This window comes from Cinclus cinclus, chromosome 21 (assembly GCF_963662255.1).
Source record: "Cinclus cinclus chromosome 21, bCinCin1.1, whole genome shotgun sequence".
Lineage (NCBI taxonomy): Eukaryota > Metazoa > Chordata > Aves > Passeriformes > Cinclidae > Cinclus > Cinclus cinclus.
Window position 1 is genome coordinate 5,200,623 of NC_085066.1, and position 19,938 is coordinate 5,220,560.

The 19,938-nt window shown below is 41.1% G+C and overlaps 1 protein-coding gene across 1 annotated transcript; it reads right to left on the reverse strand.

Moving 5' to 3' along the window:
- Positions 1-147: 147 nt before the first annotated feature.
- Positions 148-15,788, reverse strand: ACADL (acyl-CoA dehydrogenase long chain). The gene is made up of 11 exons (XM_062506696.1): positions 15,715-15,788; positions 14,027-14,188; positions 11,398-11,535; positions 10,816-10,980; positions 9,840-9,906; positions 8,468-8,632; positions 7,720-7,821; positions 6,129-6,242; positions 3,893-4,020; positions 1,896-1,982; positions 148-777 (listed from the first exon to the last, which is right to left on the reverse strand). Exons 1-11 carry the CDS (start codon positions 15,786-15,788, stop codon positions 684-686), a joined length of 1,296 nt encoding a protein of 431 aa, XP_062362680.1. The 3' UTR covers positions 148-683.
- Positions 15,789-19,938: the final 4,150 nt, after the last annotated feature.

Consider the following 19,938-nt stretch of genomic DNA (forward strand, 5'->3'; position numbering starts at 1 on the left):
CACCGCACTTAAAAAGCCCTCAAAAGTTCACCTGCCTCCCCCTTCCCTCCGTCCCTCCGAACTCCCCCTCAGCGCCCTGGGGTAAACACGGCCACGAAGGAAGAAGCCCCGTTTCCCCTTGGGTTTTGAATTAACAGCGGACAAGCATGAGATTGCATAGAAATGCTTTATTATGTTTATTTGACCAAAGTAATTAAAATAAGGCATTCTGGGTTAGATGTAAACACCGAGGGAAGCTGCTCAGTACAGTGAGCAAGAGTGACAAGTTCTACTTCTCAAGGGGAAATACACATTCAAAGTTACATTAATATTTCATTCTGTTTATTTGTTAAGAATACGGCTTCTCTCGAGTTTTGATTCTGGAAAGTGAGGTCTGGATTTAACACAATGGGTTCAAGTCCCAAGACCAAGCTACTTAATGCTCCACAGACAAAATTGCCTTTCATTACTGCAACTCTCTGGACACCCAGAGTACTCCATGTTGTGCAAGGGTAACATTCATTAAATATTAAATATCCTGCATGTTAGCACACAGTTATTACTAACATGTGCTCTAAGTGGCACTGCCTTTAAATTTAGAAGATGGTACAGAACATTTGTTTTACTTACATTCTGATGTCTGATTTTATGCCATAATATAGAAAAGGATTTTGCAACACTCTGCAAAGTAGTAATCATCTGCCCTACTTGTCACTGACAATGTCTCTAGCAATAAGTTCTTTCATTATTTCATTTGTACCACCGTAGATTGGCTGAACACGGGCATCCACAAAAGCTCTGAGGGAGGAAAAAAAAAACAAAACAGGGAAATATTACTAACAATGCCTCAGAATAAACATACAATTAAAAAGAAATATCTTTAGAGATCCCTCTTTTCAAGGTATATTCTTCTCAATGACAAAGTAATTCTTATTTTCTAAGAGGTTTCACCAAGAATATTACAACTTTCCAAGGTGCTGTGTGCCAAACAGGAACTGGGTCAGTGTATCTTCCTTGATTATTTATAGTGTAAAGTCTCCACTATTGCCTCTAATTAAAGAAAAAAATAAAGCCCTATAAACCCAGCCTGCTGGCCTTCCTTTAATAAGATGGTACAGATCACTCACAAATTACATTCAATGAAAACATGGAGGAACAAGTTATCTTAAAGCAACATTTCATACTCAAGCCATTTAAAATTTAAAAAAAAAATCTAAACTATCAGTTAAAAAGATTAGCTTACTTATGACAACAGCACAGCAGTCCTGTTTTTTGCTATTTCTACTGTCAGAGTACCACCTCTTTGATTTTCTAAATAAAAACAGCACCAAAATCTCTTAGTGTGCCACTTGGCCTATATACAAATTTCACTGATAATACACCAGGATATATATCAAACCTCCATAAACGTCTCTAAAACATCATAAAAAATGGGAATGGCAAATTCCTTTTTCTACATATAAATCTCTTAACTTTTTCATTTTATAAGGTGAAAAAAAGCTGAATGTAGCCAGTTATGCTCTTGATTTGACAATGTGGTACTCAGTGGTATCTGACCAACATGTTTTCCTCACTTATATGCATTTAATTTCAGATAAAATATAGCATAGCTTCCCTCATTTCTACTTTTAAATTTTTTTCCTGTTTTGCCAATTGACATTTTCTTATAAAAAAACAACCTCTCTTTTTTGAAAAAAACACCAGACAATAATTGCTGAGCAGATTATGAGTTATTTGGAGAATCAAAACAAAGCCTTTCTGCAGACCTCTGTACAGTAGATTCCCTTTCAATTAACCTGATGAGAAAAGGAACTGTAAATCACTACTAATACTAAACAACACGCAGATGCAAAGGAAGTGCCTCATTTGACTTTGGTGGTGATCTTTGATTGTACAACCTGAAATGTTACACTTACTTTGCAATTGGATACTCCCACATGTACCCCCATCCTCCGTGCATTTGTACACACTGAGTAGCTACGCTGTTCTGGAGATCAGAACACCTAAATGGCCAAAAGGAAATTTGCTTTTAGAAGGACATTACCTTGCAAAACATTACACAAGATAAAAATACGTTAACAAGACAAAAAACATAACATGATTAGTAAGAAATAAATACTGTTCAATTTAATGCATTAAAGATTTGTTCCCTTTATGGGACAGCTTTCAGAAAATGAAGGGTTTCAAAACAGGCAGGCTTGTTTACCTTCTTCACAGGCCAAGAGAATCCTTTTGTGGAGCAAGTTGATACAGTTTCTTTTCTTGCCAAATCCCTCAGCTTTGTCAGAAATTAAGAATAAACCAGGCTTCCCCCCACCACTACCACTAGCAACACACCAGGATACTCTTTAAGCATAATCATCACCTGGGCATTATTTTTTTTGGCTGCAGTAAACTTTTCCAATAGCCTTTTATTCTAAAACACACTGTAATTCTCCAACAGCATTTGTTGACTACAAAATATGGATTTAATAGTAGAAAAAAAAAATTTCACTGGAAGCACAAACTGTAGTTATAAGACATGAAAAGAACATTTTCTAAGTGTACAGCTTTCAGTGGCAACAGAAGTAATGAAAATGACAAGCCAATTGCTTTCTCCTGGAAAAATGGAATCATTTTCCCCAAACCATCCCCTCATTCATTTAAATCCTTATAGTTTATTATACCAACTGTAATTCTGCAGCAGTGAGTTACTGCAATTGTCTTTCCTAAATATACTCTCAAATTCTTTTAGCTATGTACCATAACCTGTCACAAGAAAAAACAAACCAAAATAAACCTACAGACTTTTCTCCAGATATGAAAAAAGAGATGCACACACCTGGTTTTAAAATCCTTCAAAGCTCTAACTCAAGTCATTGACTATACAAAAAGTCTGAAGGAAAATTCGAGACTAGAGAGAATCTCCTAATACATGAGGGAATAAAGCAATTCTACATTCCTGCATTTTCCAAACCATTTAAGTGAGTCTCATGGAAGGGTCACAGGGACCCCACTGGGGAAAGAAATCCACAACAAATCATGGTGGTGAACAGCTGTGAAAGTGAGGGAGTTTCAATAGCCTTGCTTAGGGCAATTTGTTGAGGAAGTGAGTCTGCATATCTCAGCTGGCATTAGTTGTTTCCTCCTCCTCAAAATGGAATGCCTCTGCTTCTGTACCTGGTACTTCAAGGTAAACACTGCCAGGAATAGCACTCAAAACTCTTCCTACCATTGCTAATACTTCTGCTCATTTGCTCTATACTTATTTTGAAAAGCCTAAAACCTGTAAACCTGTGTATCTTCCAAAAATTTCTTTTCATGACTCGTGGGGTTTTTTTCTCCCATCTTTGCAACAAGCTATAACTATACCAATTCGTGTACCACTGCCTTAGATCTTTCCAGCTGTTTTTCTCTGGTAAAACTAAGTGAACATATAACACCATCAAGTATGGGGTGAGGGAGTAATAGTTCTGGACAAAAAAGGAAAGCACTGTTCAGTCTCAGTTACAGCAACAGCTATAGCCAACTATTTCTTCCCAAAACCAGATAGCTTTGAAAACAGGCTAGACCAAACAGCTATTGTTAAGTAACATTTACTAAACAGTATCATAGAATTTCAAATCTATTCAAATTCGGCTCCAAATATTCAAATTTTGCTTTCAAAAAACCCCAAACCAAGCCATATACCCCATTAAAAAAAAAAACAACAAAGAAAACAAAAAACCACCCAACAATAAATTGCAAACAATAAATTGTAAATCTCTGCTTAAATACCCATGGAGCACTCGCTTTTATTTAAAGCTAAAGCAGAGGCATGATCTTGTTATTAATGGAAGACTATTTGAAAAGTATGCCTTTTTGTTGACCTTACAGCTCATCATTAGAGATAAGATGATGTCATTAACACTTCCAGATGACTGTGAGCACGTACCAATACTTTGCCATGGAGGCTGTGGCAGAGTCCAGGCGTTTATCTGCATGGAGCTGCAAACAGTTGTCCATAAAAGCTCGGGCCACACAAATCTGTGTCTTTATTTCAGCCAGCTTGTGCTGCACTGTCTTGTTTTGGAAGTGGATAGAGAAAGTAGAGGAAAGAAATATAGCACAGTTTAATACTTCAGGTAGAAATGTAACATTTTCCAAAAGGACTGCTGTTACAAATCACTATTTCAAACTTTGGCTCAGTACATCAGAGGACACCATATTTTCCAGACAATTATGTACTCACCAGTATATTAAGACAAAGTTACTGCTCTTTATTTCTCAAGGTCAACTCAAAACACAAATTTAAGAGAAAAAGCACAAGAGAAAGGGAAAACAAATTCCTAGACAGCACGTGGCAGGAGTCCCAGAGTGCTCTGTCACTCTTGGCTCCCTCCTGTGAGGGAACATGTTTTTTCTCTGTACAGAACTTTCCCAAATAATAACATTTCACCATATATTGAATGTTTTTTCTATGTATTCTTCAGAGTTTAAGCTGCATGCAAAGAGACTGAAGCAAAAAATAAATGCAAGTTTCAACTATCAGAAAGTTTTTCATCACAGAGTTCTGTCACATGGGAAAAAGAGGTCTAGATAGAAAAAGCAAAATCCAACATAAAGTTATGTTATGAAAAAGTTATGTAAACCCAGACCAGGCAGGCATTTGACCACTTCTTGTAATTCTGGTAGGGAGAATGATAAAAACATCACCCACTAATAAAAGGTATATTAAATATATATCTATATATATCTTACTTCCCTTGATAATAAATATACTGGACCAGTGTACTAGTACAAGGAAAGAATTCATTTCAAATGCTGTAATGTGGCATGACTAAATGAATTAGCCCAAGGCAGAGCTCTAATTGGAAAGGATTATTTATAATATGCACACTCAAGTCATCAGAAAAAAAAAAAAAAAAAAAAAAAATAAGAGATAGGCAAAAGTTCATTATTTTGGCAAAAATACTGTACTTTATGAAATTAATTGTCCACCTGATGGTGGCCTAGCCTTTAAAAGAGATTATTTTGGAGATCTCTGCACAGTGAACTAATACGAATAGGAAGCAACCCCTACCTACACTAAAAAAAGTTAAAATATAGCTCTTTCATGTTTCAGTCACACAGTGCACATACTAAATTCCATCTGGAATTATGGATTCCTGAAAGTTAACTTTACAAACGGATGAAGATCATAATCCCCTGAAGGATACCTAGCATTCCAACCTCTAAAAGTTTCAGTCCTGGTGCTCTTCACAACTAAAGATTTGAGTTTGACAAACTCTTCAGATGCAGAAATGGATTTTTTTGTTAATTATTTCAAAAGTATATCAAAAATAGAGGCAGCCAACATCTTTAGCCCATATGAGTCAGTTCTATCCTATAAACCAAACATGCAGGAGCTTGGCCTCCTTCAGCCCTAACAGTTAATGTATTTGTCAGGAAAACTGTAGGATAGCAATCCTGTGGAAATAAACATCTATTTTATGACTACAGCTGAAGAGTGGAGGCACAAACATCTCAAAACTCAATTACCTACCCCCATCAGGAGTGAGCTCTGCCCACAGAGCAGGACCCAACAGCTTTTCATGCAGTCTCACAAACACCCAGACTGCTGCTGGCTGAGGAATCTCAGTCCAACATTCATGAAGCACCTCAGCACCACTCAGGCAGCAAGGTCACTGCTCCAAGTCCCCTCCTCCAGCAGCCTCCAAAATCATTTTTCTGCAATGCTCCATGTCCAGAGGAGGACAGTACCTGCACAGGCAGCCCCCAGGATTTCAGGCACAGACAAATACAGGCAGGTGTGTCTGTATTTTTAGGTCCTGTGATTAGGACCTCTGGCAGTAAAATGCAAGGCTAAGATCAACAGCAGCAAGGACCCAATATACTTCCTGCCTACCTATTTCCCCCTCAGAAGCAGCACTGCTGGGAGGTTACCTATCCAAGTCATAAAATACATACATTAAGGCTTTTCTGGTGCTTCTCTAAAATTATTATTTTTGCATTTCAAAAATGAACAATGGGCACAGAGGCAAAAAACAGCCACAGCCCAACAGTGAAAGCTTTGAAAATGACCCTTTCAAAACAGCCCAGTGATTTTCATTTGGTCATTACTTCACATACACAGCTGGACAGCTAAGACACACTAAAATTTGTACACAAGCAGCTCAGTTCTTACTCACCTGCAAATGTGCAATTGTCTTCCCAAAAGCTTTTCTCTGCTTCACATAACTCCTTGTTTCTTCAAACATGAATTCACAGCCAGCAAGAGCCATATCAGCAATTAGCAGCCTTTCCTTTTGAAACACAAATTACAGAATCCAGTTGAATTAGTCCTACATTTCTCCACATCAGATGCACAATTAGGACACAGATGTTCAGTGTTGTTCATTGAGGGAGTGGGAGCAGAAGTCACATAAAATATCAAACCAGACATACTGCATTACTAAAATTAATGAGTAGGACAAATGCCTTGCTGTCTAAAGCTCACTTCTAAGTATTTTAACAAAAGCACAGACACATTTTGAAAAATGACATTGCCTCCTTGTCTGCTGAAATAATTCCAAAATTTCATAAACCGAGTTATAAAATAGCAAGGTATTTTGGCAGCTAAACAATTTCTTTACTTTGTTATATGAAAAGAGTTCCATGTAACTTTAATATGCTTCTACTTGCAGAAGAGCTAGAACAGCAGTGCTTTTTTCTTGAAAGAAAATACCAAATCAGAGATGAATCAGAGATGTCCAAGCTATACTTAATTTACTAAGTAAAGTGCTTCCATACTAGAAGTACACAAGAAATCTGTGGTACATTCTTTTTAATACACTACCCTCAGGTTTTTCAGTAGCCGGGTTGTTGATTAAGACATCTGTCTTTGAGGTGCTGGGATACCAACCCTTTCAGCAATGCCCAAAGAATTCTACACCTAGCACTGTGTGCTTCAGCTAAAAATCAGCAGTATCAACAAATCACTGCACACAAGACTATGAGAGACTGGAAAAGATTGATGTCTTGAGACATTTTGGGATGCATGTGTGGGGGTAGGGGGTCAGGTTGGGCCCTGCTCTGTCGAGGTGTGCCCTGCTCTGCACACCACCAGCCCCAGCCCAGCCCTAGAGCACCACAGTCCTGCAGTGTCTGTCAGGTGTGGCACACTGGAGGCAGTGCCCCAATCTCACCTAAGCCAGCTCCTCAATGGCTGAGTGACCACAGCCCCACTGGTGGGAGGGCCAGGGTGGCTCTGGGGTTTGAAAGACTGACCACAAGGGGAGCTTGTCTTGACCCTATCAGCCTCTTGGAGTCTCTACCTCATCATCACTGGAACTCAGGAGTTGGTAGTTATATGTGTGTTTTTCTGTATTTTTTCTATCTATCTATCTATCTATCTATCTATCTCCCTTCCTTCTTCTAATTTTCTTTTCATGGAACATTTTGGGTAAGGTAACATCAGATGGGTTTAAAGGTTGCTAAGTTAAACAAACTAATTTAATGCTAAGGTAAGTATTTTATGTTAACTGGATGTTGCATTACATCCTTTGTCATAAGTTCATTGATTTTCTATATTTTGCCAGCAAACTTGTGTAGTTTTGGCCTCTTGAGAATATCTGGTCGCTATTTCTCCTGTGAGCTTAACCCACAGAAATGTTTTGGGGTTTTACAGAGCCCCACTTCAGCAACTCAGGTGGCCCACCACAATACATGAACTTCAGGACTAATGACAAGAACTGTCTCTGTATTCTTCCTGCACATAGCAAGCACTCACATTCCTTTTACCTGAGGGAGCTCTGCCATCAGATAGTAGAAGCCTTTGTTCTCTTTTCCAAGCAAGGCACTGGCTGGCAACCGCACATCTTCAAAAAACAGCTCTGCTGTATCCTAAGAGGATTTGAAGTGGACAACAGTTGAGAGTCTGACATTCCCATTAAACTATTTTTTCTCTATTTGTTTTCTTGCTATTGTGCACTTTAACTTGAAATCCCAGATTTAGCCTGGAAGGATTCTCCTGAAGCCATCTAGCTTACATCCTACTCAGAACAGGTCCAGAAAAACAATCAGCTGAAGGCCTTGCCTAGTTAAACTTTCCAAAGCTCAGAAGATTAAGGCTTCAGGACCTCTCTTGGCCTCTGTACAAGTATCAGATCCCTTTCCTGGTGGACTTCTTTCCCTAACATCTACTAAGAATTTTCTTCAACACAACTTGTCTCCTTTGCCACTCTCCTTTTCACTCTGCTCCTCAGAGAAGGATTAGGCCCCACCATCTCTATAGCTAAACACATCAGTAAAATTCTGTTCTTCCAGGCTTCTTCAGAGTGAATGCATCCAGATTCCTCAGCCTCTCCCTGCACATGACACGCTTCAGACTTCCACAGGCAAAATCAGGATACATATGTTGCATGTTTGTGCTCTGAAGTCTAACAACTAGAATAGAACCATAGTTCCATTTTATATTTAGCAGTTTCCAGGCATCAGGTAGGCTTAGACTTTCTCCAAGTCTATTACATTAGAGGTTGTTTGAACTCACTTGAGCTTTCAGGCCAATTTTGTTCAGTTTACGTCCTTTGATGAAGCCTTTTGTTCCATTTTCCACCAGGAAAAGGCTGATCCCATGAGCAGGGGATCGGGCCTCCCGGTCTGTAACTGCAACCACAATCACTACATCACTCATCCAACCATTAGTGATGAACACCTGTAAAAAAAGGCAACTCAGAAAAAAGCAAGGTGGATAGAGGTTAGAAGAGATCACCAAGCAGCAGAAAGTAAAATGACATTGACACTTTCAAAGGTGAACTGAAAGGCAAGGTTCAAGAGCCCAAAAGAACTTCAAGCTTTTGATATTGTTTTGGAACAAGGCAGACATTAATTTGAGAAATATTGTGTGGGGCTGGAGTGTGAAGTTAAAGAATACACAGATCTGTTTGCTTTGTCTGTCCCATGACAAAGAAGGAATATGGTATCAAATGTAGATATTAAATAAACAAAGATGTTCTCTTGTCTAGAAATTAAATTAGTAAGGCATAACACTCAAAACTATCAATGGCTGCTTGTCAAAACTGCTTACTATTATCCTGCAGAGCAACTGATGAGCCTGTCAAATGGATCCATCTTAAGTCCAGCAAAATAAAGCTGTCTGTCCTGTTTGGCTTCCACTGAGTGGCATGAGCACCTTTTTAGCACCTATGAGTACATATCTGCACACATTTTCACCACCGAAATTCTGCTAAGACCAGAAGTCTCTATTAGTACTATGTTAGCAGCAGCAGTACAAAAGAAGATTAAGACATTTCATAGCTTTCAAAAAATGGTCTGTTGAACTCACATTCCTACTTCAACACTATTTCTGCCTTCTTATTTTTCATTATGGTAATGAAAAAAAAACTGCTTTGCCACAGCTTGACAACACAGTGAGAGCATCTGATGCAGCTGTTTTGTTGTTTTTTTCTAACAAGACCAGCAAGCTCCTGAGTAAAGATTCCACAGCTTGTATTGTGGCAATACACAGAAGATTTCACAGTAGTATATATATTTTACTGTTAAACATCAGTACTAAGAACCATACTGCTCATGCTACAGTGTATTTTTTCCCTTTCCTTCACAGTTTAAGGGAAAACAACCCTTATTATAAAGTTAGGAAAGAAAAAAAAACAACATACAAGCCCTCCCATAAATCAGTTTATAAATTGCCTACAACAGACATATCTCAAGACCTATTAGAAAAAAGTAACTGGAACAAAAAACCCCACCTACAACATAACCCACACAAAAATCCCAAACCAGAAGCAAAAGGACTGGGAGGAGATGCTAAGAGCAGTGAACATCCTGCTGCATTCAGCTCCCACAGCATTCAGTTTTCAGTTCCTAAAGCCTATGAGCACTATGCATGTCAGTGCACTTACCTTACTCCCATTAAGAATCCAGTCACTCCCATCTTTTTTTGCATACGTCCGTATTCCCTGCAAGTCACTAAAACAAAATTCAAAAGGTCCTTCAAAAAAATGATTCCAGAAGCTGCAATTTGTATCTTGAATTCTGGGCAGTACAAAGTAAGGTAGACTTTATACCATCCAGACATGGGCTCAGTGAAAGGATAGTGAGACATTGTGAAATAGCCAAGTGTAACAGAAACCACAAGCACACTGTGGAAAAGGATGATAAATCTAAGCAACCATACAGGAGTATGAGGTCTCATTTCCCCATCTCTGCTTGTGGCAGGTGGTGTAATATAAGCACTGATATCAACAGGTCAGCATCCACCTCCACCAGTACACACAACAAATGCCAGATAAAACCACATTCTCTACACAGGCTCAACCCTGATCAAGAGGCTCTGTGAAAAGCCACGAGCAACATCTGCCATCTGTAGAAACGTGACACCAACAGGTTTTGTGTCACTTCATGTGTCTCTCTCTCTTGTGGAAACCGGTCAGATCAGCAGTGTCTACTCCAAACATGTGCTGGGCAAGGAGGGACATTTCTCTGAAAAGATTCAGAGGAAAGAAAAACAAGGTGTCCTGCCAAGCCTTCTTTACCAAGGTATGTAATTTCTTGCTGACTATGTTTCAAGTTATAAGTACGTTCACATGACAAGCAAATTAGGTAACCATAAACTCAGGTAACCATAAACTCAGACTGCAAAAGCAAATAAAAAGCATATTTGCCAACAGTGGGACAGTAAGAAATGGAATCTGAGCTACTACCTTGAAATGACAGAGCTGTAATAAAGTAATCTCTAACAGGTTTTTTGAGTCTCACCTATAATGCAGGATAGTCTAATCTGTAAAGTAACTAAGCAGTAGGCTCAGAATGTTTTTCACTTGACAAATCAACAGACAGCAAATAATGTTGAGAGCACTGTTTTAGTATTTGGCTTACCTGCCAGCCCCAGGTTCTGTCATGGCAATAGCTCCAATGCACTTGCCTGCAACCATCTGGGGGATAAAGTGTTTGATCTGTTCTTCAGAGCCATAGTTTGCAATGTAGGGCATGACTATGTCTGAATGAAGGCTGAACCCTGGGCCTGTACAGTTAACATACATCCTGGAAAAAAATGGGAGGGGGGAAGCTCAGAAAAAAGTACTAGCAAAGACCTGAACACTGAACTTGCACCATTCAACACAGACCCAATAATGAAGAAAACCCCACTACACAGAAGTTTCAGAGATCTTCTTTTACCATTATTTATAGAATTTAATTTCACAGCCAAATGGGTACATAACCTACCAGGCAAAAAAAAAAAAAAAAAGCTTCCCCCAGTCACAAAGCCAGTGTTACTCAAACAGTGATCCAGAATACTTAAAACAGGAGGGATTTATGTATGTGTAAACTATCCCTTCCATGGATAACATCATTTTCTGAAAGCAAATGTAGTCCATAATGAGGATAACTTATGGAAAAAAAAATACAGTCACAAACAATATGATCATTGAAACTCCTCCTGAAGCACGTAGTACTCACTGCTCCTCCCAGACGATGGCAGAAGAGAGAATATCTGCTCCAATGCCTCCATGTTTTTCAGCAATAGCAACACCCAGCAAACCCTGCTGCCCAGCTTTTTCCCAGAGCTCCCTGCTCACTTGGCCATCCTTCTCCCATCTGCAAAATGAACACAAACCCAGGGTCACACACTGAAACCCCCCACATGTTTATCTGTCACTGCTGCTGCTTCACACTGCAACACCAACAGACAGTGTGAAGGTGCACAGACAAGGATGTGTCACAGACAATAAGCAGTGGCCTAATGAGAGAGTTTCTAATCTTCAACTCCACAGATGACACTGGCATTACAGGGACACCAACTGCAAAACAGGTTTCAGCTCCTGTTTCCAATGTATAACCCGACAAGATTTCATTAACACTTATTATGACTCTTACACCAGACTGGGATTTAAGCAATTTAGCCCCAACCATCTGGATGATTACAGGCAGGTCTTTATCCTCCTAACATTCCATTTACAAATGTACACTTACCCACATAAAAAATGAGTATAATACATCAGTATCTTTTGTCAAAGACTTCAACTCTACCAATGAAAAATGCTTTATCAGAACCAAATGATACCATGTTAGTCAGTTTTGTATAAAAATCTGTCCCTGTGCACTTCTTATAAGACAGTACTGTATCCTGGTAAATTACTGCTTTAAGGTACTTTCAAGTTTGTAGAAATAGATAGTTGAGGCTTGTCTACTGACAGTTTGCAAACTTTAACACCACAGGAATCACCTGTTCTTAAAAAATTAGTACCTTTTTATGGGGTTTGCAACTCAATAGAACATTGGGTGCCCATTAATGGTTCAGGTTCTCTTTTCTTTTTAATGCCTTTTTCTCCAAATGCCACGATTTTAAAATTATATGGTAAATGGATTCTAACAGAGATATTCTTCTGACACACCTGTGTGCAGCAGAGCTATACCATAGCTATCTACCCACAGTTAATCAAGTATCTTATTCTACATATAAAACAGAATCATAGAATCACCGAATGGTTTGGATTGGAAGGCACCTTAAAGCTCATCCAGTTCTCACCCCCTTCCCTGTGCAGGGACATCTTTCACTAACCCAGGTTTCTCCAAGCCCCACCCAGCTTGGCCTTGACCACTCCCAGTGGTGGGGCAGCCACAGCTTCTCCAGGCAAGCTGTTCCAGTACTTAATCTGATTCACAGAGCTTTTGCTCCTACAATGGGAATCTTAAATTTCTTTTTACCATCTTTGCTTTCCCCCTGATCCCTACTTTCAGGGACATTCCTGTCTCTACTTCACCCAGCATCAAAGCTTCTCCTCCTCACAATAACCCACAATTGCATTCACTGATACTAGATTTGTATTTGATGCTCTTCACCTCAGCCCAGACAACTAATACACTGTGTCTGAAGCCTCTTTGCTTACTTGAAAGCTGTGAGAACAGAGTGGTTCACTGGCCACTGAAGTGATGCAAGAGCACAAGTTCAACTTCATCCAGCCCCCCTAAGAAACTGTTGTGTCAGCAAGAGGGCAAATAGATCTTCAGCAGCCTCAAGCAGAGCCAATACAGGTACACAAACCTGCCCTGGAAGTCCTTCCAACACAAAATGATGGAAAACATCTGGTTTTATGGGCAGAATATGACTGTACAGTGGAATAGCATACTACTATAAGGCTGTGGTTTGAGGATTAAAAAAAAAAAAAAAAAAGAAAACCAACAAAACTATCACCAACCCTGCTGTAAAGCCTCCTGCTGCTCATTCCTGTCCCAGAGCCATGATGCTCCACCCACTCAACTGAGGCACCTCAGCTGTTTGTGGATACACACTCAAGCTGTGTCAGGATCCTCTCATCTAGCACTGCAATTTCAGAATAAGCCCTTCACTATCCCTTGCTGTTTTCACTTCAAGTAAACTAGAAATTGCTTGAGACACTAATACAGCTTGACACTTTCGGTTCCAAGCCATACCCTGAGTTAATTTCTTTCCTTTTTACCACTATAATGTGATTGGATATGACTAAAATAAGGGCTAAAGCCACCCTCCAGCTCTAGTTCAGTGGAATTGCAACAACTTCTACTCTATACAGAAAATGCACATATTTCCACAGAAACAAAAAATAAAGAAATTCAAACAAAAACATTTTGTGCAAGTTTCTTCGTAATACATAATTCACCATGCTATATGTACTTGCATGTAGCTACAAAATCTACTGCAAGAGAGACAGTAACACATGACCAAAGCCTTTTTCAGTGGCTATTTCCCAGTTATGTGGTAACTGAAGTGTCCCCTAACTTTACCCCAAAGACATCTGTGTTAATTAATCCTAGAGACAGGGAAACTCTGCTACAACTGCAAACTGCATTTGTCTGCTGATGGGCCTAAGCTGAGAATGCCAGATTGCCTACACAGGAGCTCAAAGGATGCACTCAATTTTGATTATGTGTGATTTTCCTTCAAGCATGACTTTCATAGGCTTGTTTTAATTTAGTAAATTTGAAATAGAAAGCGTGTACAAGAAAACTGGTAACATTTATATCCCATTGTATGAGGAGTAACACTGCAAAAAGCATTTTGGGGAAAAATGAATATTGGCAAACCAAGATGTTTAAGAGGTTATCTTACTCTGCGTGAAAAGGCAGCACTTCTTCCTGAAAGAATTTCCTGGCACTCTCCCTGAAGATATCATGGTCTGATGAGAAGATCCTCCGAGTGCCTATATCAATCAAAGTTTTAGCAGAAGATGGTTCCAGGCGCTTTGTGCCATGCTGTTCTGTTTGCAGAGGACTGAAAAGGGACAAATTAATGTATCTGTTAGGACACAGGCACCCTATTTAAATAACCCTTTTAAAAAGGGAGGAAACTCCCGTGTTACTAAACACAGTTCAGATCCCAACACTGGCACACCATTAGGTTTAAATGATAAATACAAAGAGCTAACATACACTGCACTCCACTGGGCTAGTAATGGAGGTAAAGCAAGGCTGGCTTGTCCTAAACACTTAAAATAAAAAAAATAATAATACTTATATAGGTAAAATAATAAAATTACCCTTATAAAAACATGTAAAAATAGAAGAAGGCTTCAACAAACAAACAAACAAACAAAAAAACCAACCTGAAACAGTAGTAAATGTCAGTAGTAGAAACCACACAAGGCAAGTGTGATTATGAAATAAGAAAGGGATTATAACACTTTTGTATGGGTTTAGAACATCCAAGGATGACATACTACTTTAAGGCTGAAATGAAAATTCACTTCACATATTTGCGCATTGGATTCTTTAACTTGCTTTTACTGTATTGCCATGAAACAGAAGTTTTAAGTACAGAGCTGAATACTTGGAAAAGGCATTGACTTTTCTCAAACTATTTTGTTAATCTCTCAGTTCCTCCACACATAAGCTGTGTGTAGTCCTACAAAACTCAGCTGAGCCTATGCTTATTTACTCTGCTGTAGAGAGAGAAGTCTTTATTTACTACTACATGAAGTTACTCAGGCTCTGCCAGTGCAATAATCCCCCTGAAACACAGACTCTACTTCTAAAAATATTTTGGAGGGGGATAAAAAGAGTATTTTGTACCCTCAAAGCCAGACACACAGTGACTCTCTCAAAAGCTCCACCTTATTCTTAAAGCTGTTTAAGACGATGTTGAGCTTTATTTAAGCCCAACCTTTTGCTTCATTGTGGCTCACACCCCACATGTGACACAGGGAAGGGGCCTGCCTGGCTGCTCCCTTTATTCTCAACGACAGTCCTGGGAAAGACGAACCCGGAGATCTGGAGAAGGTGCGATCCCACTGCTGCCTTCCTGCTCCCCGCAGCCGCCCAGCCCCAGCGCTGCTGCCACTGGGGAACGCGGTGCCCGGCCAAGGTCGGGCTGTCACCTGCTGCCAGCACGGCACTGGCTGCTGCCGGCAAGTGGAGCAAAGGTCGGGACATCACGGGGATGGATGCGCTGGGGCTCCCGGGGCTCGCCCAGCCCCGGCCCAGCCGCCTCCTGCGATGGGGACACGGCCGCACACACACAAATACATATATACATACACACACGCGCATATGTGCACACAGAGCGCCTGTAAAACACCCCCTACACGTATTACAGAGCACAGGCATCCCCACACTCCAAACACACACAGAAGCGCCCTCACACACCCGCACGGAACGGACAGCACACACACACAGCCCCAAGCAGGCGGGCAAAGAAATTCACCCCGCTCTTTACGGAACCCAAGCTCAGGGGCGCTCACCCACCCTCACGGATCGCTGCCTTCCGCCCCAGAGCTGCCCACCGTGGCCGGCCCCGCTCACCTGGGCTGGGCGGAGAAGGGCCGGGAGCCGGCGGCTCGCAGGAGGCCGCGCAAGCGGAGCACCCGCGTCGCCATCTTACGGGACAGGGCCCCGACAGTTACCCTGTGCCCGCCTACCGATGGCCGTCAATGGCTTCCGGGCTGGAGGCGGGAGCACGGCGTGCTGAAACGTCGCTATAATTAATATTTTTCTAGGGTGGCTTTGCCATCACGTCACGACGGGAAGCGGGAGTAAAGACGACAGCCGGACGAAGGGGTTGTGCGCTGAAGGCGGCTCGTGTGATGGCATCCCCGTTGTGAGGGACGACCCTCCGGGCCAGGGCTCCATCCTCCTCCTTCAGAGCCCCGAGGAGAGGGGCTGTCACCCCGGGGCGACACGGCGGGAGCTGAGCCCCCGCCCCTGAGGGCTGCCCCTCACGAGGCCGTGCCGCCATTTTGCCTTCGCGGGCCCGGTCCTACAGGTGTCGATGCGCTTTGATTCACAGAACCTGCCCACCAAAAGAATTTAATTTAGCACGCTTTTTGTTTGTTTGTTTGTTGTTTTGGTTTTTTTTATGGTGTTTGTTATTTTTCTTTGCGTGCTGGTTCTCCAAATTAAGTGGTTTATGATTATCGCACGTAGGGGCTTCCCAAAGGATGGAGCTGTTTTTCTGAATGTTACCCATCGCACAGCACCAATTCACACGCTGAGGGAAGGTATTTCTATTTTTTTATTCTGGTTTGTGTAAAGCAAGGAGGTAGGTGGTAACCCAGGAAATGCTAGCTCCTCATTCATCAAAGCTTTACACTACTTACAGACTTTAACAAACAAAGGCATACATTTTATGACATAACCTCTTTACCGATTAGTACTCAACCCCCCATTTGCTAATTATATCTCTCACTTCTCATGCAAATCACTCTTCATATGCAGTTCTTCCTTCTGTTTGAGTCTGGAGTCTATTTTGAGTAGGTGGTCGAGCCAGTGGTCCCAATCTCCCACTGCCAGAATTAACTTTCCTCTAGTTACTGCTCATCACTGTGCTGATTAACAACTAAAAAAAAAATAAAAATCGAAGTTTTACTCAAGCAGTTATTCACATATTGGGGAGGGCTCGATATCAGAGCAGGCATTTCTATAAGGAAGAGCAAACCACTGGAAGTGGGGAGAAGAATAAAGATTTAATAGTCTGCTCATAGTTCTTCATCCCTTTGGCTCCTGAGGTCACCCTGCTGCAGGGGACACAGTCCTGATAGAGGATACTCTCCCAAGTTTGCCTTTTTTGGGAGAGTTTTGAGCCTTAAATGGGATCTTTCACCAAGAAGGAGCTTCTTTACCAACAATACCCTGATGTACAAACTGATAGATATAACTAGATATGCACAGAGATCTGATAAGTAGATCTAATATCTAGAAAGTGTTATCAATCATCATTAAATATGGGGTTAAAATGATACACAGTTCTAATAACTGGGGCTTTACGTACTTCGCTCACTTCCTGTGTGGTGTTGTGGAACTTTCAGGAATTACCCTCTGGAGTCATAAGATGACACATCAGGAAAAAGGAAGTTTTGGGTCTTGATGTTTGTTCAGAAATAAATGCTGAAAAGGTTCAAAGTGCAATGCAGGATGGACCAGAACATATTTTAGATATTTTTTCAAAACTTCATAATTTTTAACAAATACTTTATTGGGAGGGAATTGTACAAAATCTGTTGAAAGAATGCTTGTGGTGTGGGTGGGTTTTGTATTAATCCATAGTTTAAACCTGTTGTAAAGTTTTTTAACATATATAAAAAATATTTTCAGCTCCTGTGTTCCTACACCTTAAGCCAGGAGATGGCACTAGGGGAATAGCTATTCCTATGGATGGCTGTTAGAAAGCAGCAGTGCCTCTCGACCAGGGACAGTGTTTTCAGTGTGACACGTTGGGAATACACAGAGCTGTCTGTACTTACAGACAGAAGCATCCAGTTGCAGCCTAAAAACTTGTCCTGTTTTTTCATTTGGGAGTCTGACCTTCTATTATTATATCAGAGTAGGCAGGAGGCTCCATGCAGGAAAGAGAGAAGAGGCAAAAAGGAGATTGTTGGGATTTACTGAACTTGGATGCCTAGAGGTAAAATTTGGCCACGTTTATGAGGTTCTGCCAGGTACAGCCTCCTGGAAAGTGCCTTCCTTGAGCTGGTGCTAGGTAAGCCCAACACCTTGGTCATAGTTAGCAAGTAGGAGGCTGACAGGGAGATTTGCATTCCCAGGAGTGCCAGGTCACCCAATTTACAGTCTTGGTAGCTTTGTTGTAGCAAGAAAACCTGGCAGGACATATCCCATACCATATGCACCTATGCACTGTAACAGAGCTGAGAGATCGTAGATCTTGTCCTAAAGCCACAAAAAAGTAAACTTCATCCAGGCTTCAAGGATCAGTTTCTGGGGTCAGGAAATACTTTAAACAGACAGTGGCAATCAGATTGACATTTGGCATTCTTTGGGGAAGAAGGGTGGCTACAAAAATAGGATATTAAGAACAATCTTTTTCCTTTTCAATGTGCTTATAGAAAATAGAGTAGAGGTAGATACTGCAACAGGACAGAGACAAATGCATTGTTGCTCCTTACAGATGCTGTTTCCAGTTCAGGATTGTGCTTTTCTTGCAACAGCCTAATGGTTCTTTAGAGAGACACAGCAGAGCCAGGGTTGAGTGAGAGTACTGTACTCCTTCCTATCCCTGTCTGGTCCCAGCACCTCTGTTCTTCTGGAGGCATAGTCACAGGCTGAAATCTCTAATTCTCCTTTTCCACCGTTCATGGTGATGCTTTCTCTTTTTTATGGTCATCTTCCACACCAGCCTTGACCTGAGGACTTTGTGACATTTGGGCTTTGCTGTGAATTGGTTTGGGTGAACAGTCTCTTTTCAGACAGGTTGAAATGAAAATGGGGTTGGTTTTTGTCAAACTTAATGTTCGTCTGAGAAACATGTATTCTCCAGACATGAAGACTTTACAAATATAGTCAGGTAAGGACAGCCGTATAAAAAGAATTTTTATCCATTTTTAAGGAGAAATAATTTTTGCATTCTTTCGTTCCCACTGCACAGTGAAAGAGCTTTTAAAGGAATTGAGCAAACAAGTCTCATTGTATGCTTTTTTACCTGTCAAATAATTCACCTGCAACTTTCCGTATGTATTCCTGAGCTGGGATATCATTAGTCCTATTACATCTGCAGCAGCATCTGTTGCTGTGGAAAGGTATTCTCCTCCAGGGATAGGCATGTTGGATTTTATTTTGGTAACAGACAAGGTGAAAAACTAGCAGTTAATGTAGCCCTTGGATGCAGCTGTTATTTTTCGCAGAGCTTTATTGTCAGGTGCTTGCCTTTGAATAATGTTTGCTGTCCAAGGTGCACATCTGAAGTGGAAGATTAGCTTATAGATATGTTATTCTCGAATGATCAGTCATTCTGAGCAAGATCAGTCATTCTGAGCAGCTCCCCTGACAGCTGGTGCCACCGTGTCCCAGCCCTGGGGGTGATTTCTGACAGAGGGCTATCTCTGTGTCTGGGTAACAGAAACTCCTGCTCAAACAGCCGTGGTTACCTGTGTTCCTCTCTTTTGCCACACGTGGTGGTGATACTGGTGGTGGTACTGTCTGTAAAGCCAAGCTGCAGGATCTGACCAGTGGTTTTGAAAACACAACAATGGGCAGCACCAGCCCCTCTCATAAAGTACTTTATTTCCTTTTTAGACTTTCAGTCTGCGTTGCAAAGAGTGAGTCCAACTGTTCACATTCAACATTCATGATATGAATAGCCTAGAGGTTTGGTTTCTGAGTAGGTTATTTAAAGCTGATGTGCTGTCTTTTTCAAGAAGAATACAGTGCCAGTTTAGCATGGGTACCCATCAGGGGACCTCCAAGTTCTTCATCCAACCTTTTAGTGTTGGCACTATAGTGCAGGAAGAGCTGGAATAAGATGCAGAGCTCTCAGCTTACTTGTCCCTTGATACATGACTCTCCTTAGCGTGCCTCTGCGTGGGGTCACACCGTGTCATTCATGTGGGAGTGAGACATGTGACAGAGACAAGCAGCACTGAACCGTCCTGTCTTCAAGGGAGCAGGGGCCTCTGGTAACCAGCTCTCCTTCCTCCATCCTGGCAGAGCACCTACACAACAGTGCTCTCACTCTGTGACCACATGTAGCACATAGGCACGCAGCTGACAGGAGAGCCGTCTCCTTCAGCACGTGCC